We start from the raw sequence: 4,549 nt of genomic DNA, 5'->3' as shown, positions 1-4,549 counted from the left end.
ACCTAAAATACCTTGTTTGACGACAAATTTTTTCCAATTGGAGTCGGCGGCTTTCCGAGGGATCCCGTGAATTAATTAGAACGTACAACTAAATACTCCTATATTAGTGAATGATATAGAATATTGTATAATGGTGTAACACTTTTTTGGTAAATAGATATAGTTCGGATTTTTTTTTGGAGAAGAGGATATAGTACAGAATTAAATTTCGATTCTTAAACATGCATTAATTCTAGAAATCACCACATTGGATGTAGATATAAACAGACCCAAACTTGAATCGTAGAGATCATCCCAAAAAATAATCAGTCTCAATCAAAGCTCAATATAAAAAGTATAAACCTTTAACGAAATCAAGGACTCGTACACATTATTGGCATATAGGCAAAATGATTTAGTACTGTCACGACATATGTGTTTCTTAAATAAATCTGGTAACAACATCTAAATAAATATGAATTTCAATAAGATAGTAGCTAGTAATATATAATCAGAAGAATACTGGAAGAAATGCAATTGCTAAGCCAGCAGTAAAAGCTAGGGTGAACCCTAAATTGCTTGAAGCTCCATTTTTCCCTGATATGGGGTTGGTTGCTGGTTCCATTCCTGGTGATAATCCTTTTTTTTTTTCCAGGAAAAAATAAAGTTAGGACATTGTTAAGCCAATGAAAGTAAAAGCATATAAGCAGCTCAGTGCCCAAGAATGAATTAGAGATTGGACTGAGTTTTATGATCTCAATTAAACGGCCCAATAATTAAGGATCTAGACAAATAAGCCCATGTAATTAAAACAAGAAAAACATAATGCAAGTAAAGAGAAGTGATGCATTAATAATATTTTACACAATAAATCATACGTGGTAAGATGTTATTGATTCTAATTTGAATCAACCACCTAAATTACTTTTTTGACAACCTAATAACAGTCAATAGCAATTTGCTATTAGGATTTGTTATAAAAATGTTGTGTACATTTTTTGTAAGTAAAATAGGAGAAACATTATGTATATGGTATTTACATAAATAGTTTTGTATCAATTTTAGGTGGCAAGCTATTATTGATGGAGTAAAAAAATGATATTAATGATATGCCCAGTTTAAAATCAGTAAAAACTTATCACTTAAAATTTGTTGTAAAATTATCATAAAAAATATATAGTAAAAGTAGCATTGCTAGTTTAATAACTATTTTGACAGTCATGGTATTAAAAACCGGATAAGGGGTAAAACCAATTTGCCTCCGGTTCCCAATTTTGACTGATTTTTAATATTTTTATCGAACCGAATTGGTATCCAGTTTCCGGTTAGACTGGTCGGACAGACCAATCCGATTCAGTTTTTAAAACCATACTAAAAGCTATCGTGCTGCCCATTTGTAGTAGGGTCAAAATAAAATGCTGAATGTTGGAAGAGGTCCACAATGGTGTTTGTTTCTTTTGTTCTAGAAACAGCTTGTACATTATTTATATAGATCCAACAGTCCTCTGTATCCAACTACGAAAGTGCAAATTTGGCAGAAATACAACCGAAAAATAGAATAAAAGAAAGTCCTTAATTATACTGAATTTCAAGCTTTTTAGACATATACTACATACAAGTCGAATTAGCACAAATTTTGCAATGAAATCCTTTCAGGCCATCTTAAACTTTAGAGTGCGTTTGCCATCCTCATTTTTTAGTCAACTTATTTGCTTAAATTTACTTTTGAGTGCTGTATATTTATACATACAATTTATGTGCAAAATGCATTGAAATCATATTTGAAAGTCATTATTCTTTCTCCATTTCATAATTTTAGTGCATTTGGCATGTACGTGTAAGTTTGTGTGAAATAAGTGTGTGCATACATAATAGTATTTACCTTTTACTTTTTATTGAGATTAGTTTAACAACTATAAATTATTCTACAATTTTTTTGTTAAAATTTTGACATAGCAGAATGTGAGTGATTAATTATTACTTACACATAGACTAATCATACCCTATCACGTTACAGTTGTAGAAAAGAATGGTGAAAAATTATGTGATCCTAGACTTTTTCCTTTTTATTTCACATTTTAACAAATAAACTATTTCTTTAAAGCCAATTTTTTTGCTAACCTTTCAACAAATAAACTGAGATTTTTCCTGTAACACATAAGAAAACAAACAAAAAGTTTAAAAAGATGGAGGAATTACCTGGTGACTCACTCGGTGATGGACCTCCTACAGGGCCAGGCACTGGGTATCCCACAGCTGTCAAACACAACACAAAAATTAATTTTAGTATTTATATCATTTCAAAGCCTTTAATGCACTAATTTTAGTATCTACCTACACTGAATGCCAATCACCATTCACCAACCTAGAAAGAAAAAAGGGTGGTTCGTATGGACAAAAGTTGGACACATTAAAAGTACAGGCACGTCAGTGTACTTAACAACTCGTTGTCTTGAAAAAAAAAGTAGGAACAGAGTCTATTCTGCCACAATTTTACCCTGATTCTATTGAGGTATATGCCGGGTACAAGATATAAAAATTGATTGAGGTAGAGGCAATATAATTTCACATTAAAAAATGTTAATAAAATATTGATTTACTTTATATCGAATTAGAATTTTACTTAAAGAAACTAAATTAAATTAATAACACATTAAAGTTTTACTTAAAACAAACTATATTAATAATTTTAAGAGTAAAATAATGTTATGGTCTTTAAACTTTATTAAAAGTATGTTTTTTATCCATCAATTTTAAAAATTTTTATTTTTCATTCTTAGTTTCTCAACTATTAATTGTGTCAATTTAGTCTATCAACTATAAAAAACAAATCAATTTGATTATTGGATCTCCTCTCCATTTAATTTTAACCAAAATAATTGATGTGGAAAATGTAACACCCACTATAGGGTTAATATGGAAAAATTAAAAGATCAAAATCAAGTTAATTTCAATTATTAATTCCATTAAAATATAACTAGGGAGGAGATACAAAAATGATGTGTAATTTTCACTAAATTGAACTTTATCCAATAAATGGAAGACTACATTAACAATTTAGACACTCATATAAGGTGGTATTATATGATGTGACTGAATAACCAACAAAATCTAAACCACCATGGCATGAATGACACTTATTATTTATCTACATAATTTAACTTTCTCATGACTTTCTTATGCACAAAAAGAACAATCAACTTCCAAAGAATCAAAGGTGTGGACTGTGAAGTGTACCTGAGCAAGTGCTAACTGGGAGTGTTTGAAGACCACAAAGAGAAGGAAGCTTGAGAGCCCTTTTGACATCAATGTTGATTCCATAACTTTCAGTAATGTTGCTCCCAAGCAACTCACACAAGCAAATAGGGTTGCTTTCAAGCAGCCCAGCAAGTTCAGGGCAGCAAGCCTTATCAGGCTTTGTAGCATTACTTGCAGCCTCCACAAAAGTCAGGCAGTCACTCATGTTCAGCAAATTATTAAGGCAAGGATCCATTGCTGGTGCTGAAGCTGAAGCTGGTGATGAACCTGGTGCCTCTGCCTGAGCTGAAACACTAAGAAAAAATGCAGAAAACAATATGACTGAGGCTGCAACCATGGCAAAAACTTTGGCAGTGGCCATGGTCATTTTTTTGTGATCTATTCTTGTGTCTCTCTTAGCTCAAATTTCTCTCTGTTTTTCTACTTTGCAATACAACCACTAATAAAAGTTGTGTGTGTAGAGGGTAGAGAGTAGAGAGTTGTTGTAGGAGTTAAAATAGAGGCCTTGGGAAAGGGGGTTCCCCATCTCTTTTTGGTAGCCGAAATTATTGATTGTAACTACCAACTAAATATGTTATGCAAATAATAAATTGAACTTGAAAGCTCTCTCTCTCTCTCTCTCTCTCTCTCATTTTCCTACCTGGATGTGAAATAATATAATAGGTCAATGTTAACAGGTGCTCTTAGAGCAATTGTTAATAAATCATATTAGAAAAATTTTAGCATAATTTTTATGAGAAGAAAAGAATTATAAAAAAATCAACAAAAAATTAATTGTTTTATCATATTCCCATAAAAGATTTCTAAAAATAATTCCTAAAACAATGCTCTTAGAGTGTCCGTTAACATTTCCCTAATATAATCAAATGTCCACTGCAATTAGGCAAATGGAACCGCTGTGATATCAATTTTTCGGATGAGCATGCATGATAAGCTATCTATTTTCTATTCTCTATCATACAATTTCCGAAGGACATATTGTGGGGACTAGGCACCTTAACTCTTTCAAATAAATAAATAAATTTAGCTTAGTCATGCACAATTTTCTTATTATAGAGCACAAAAAATCCTGTATATGTGATGCACAATTGTCTCGAATCCTGTATATGTGATGTTTGAGTTTTCTGGCTATATTTATTGGATGAGTCAATATCAAGTTACATTCGTTGTATGTAAAGTTATGATCAATTTAATGTGATTTACTACCTTATACTTGTAAAATAATTTCTAACCAAAAAATTCATGGGTTCAAATATCCATAACCAACGATGTTTGATTATAGTTATTTTTTAAATTGGAATATCTCATGTAC

The 4,549-nt window shown here is 31.2% G+C and overlaps 1 protein-coding gene across 1 annotated transcript; it reads right to left on the bottom strand.

Annotated features, from left to right (window-relative positions):
* Nucleotides 1-343: 343 nt before the first annotated feature.
* On the bottom strand, nucleotides 344-3,797 carry LOC142606645 (uncharacterized). The gene is made up of 3 exons (XM_075777972.1): nucleotides 3,217-3,797; nucleotides 2,179-2,235; nucleotides 344-618 (listed from the first exon to the last, which is right to left on the bottom strand). The coding sequence occupies exons 1-3, from the start codon at nucleotides 3,602-3,604 to the stop codon at nucleotides 491-493; spliced, it is 573 nt and encodes a 190-aa protein (XP_075634087.1). The 5' UTR covers nucleotides 3,605-3,797; the 3' UTR covers nucleotides 344-490.
* Nucleotides 3,798-4,549: the final 752 nt, after the last annotated feature.

This window comes from Castanea sativa, chromosome 8, assembly GCF_040712315.1.
Source record: "Castanea sativa cultivar Marrone di Chiusa Pesio chromosome 8, ASM4071231v1".
Classification (NCBI taxonomy): Eukaryota; Viridiplantae; Streptophyta; class Magnoliopsida; order Fagales; family Fagaceae; genus Castanea; species Castanea sativa.
This window is presented reverse-complemented; position numbering and strand designations above follow the sequence as displayed.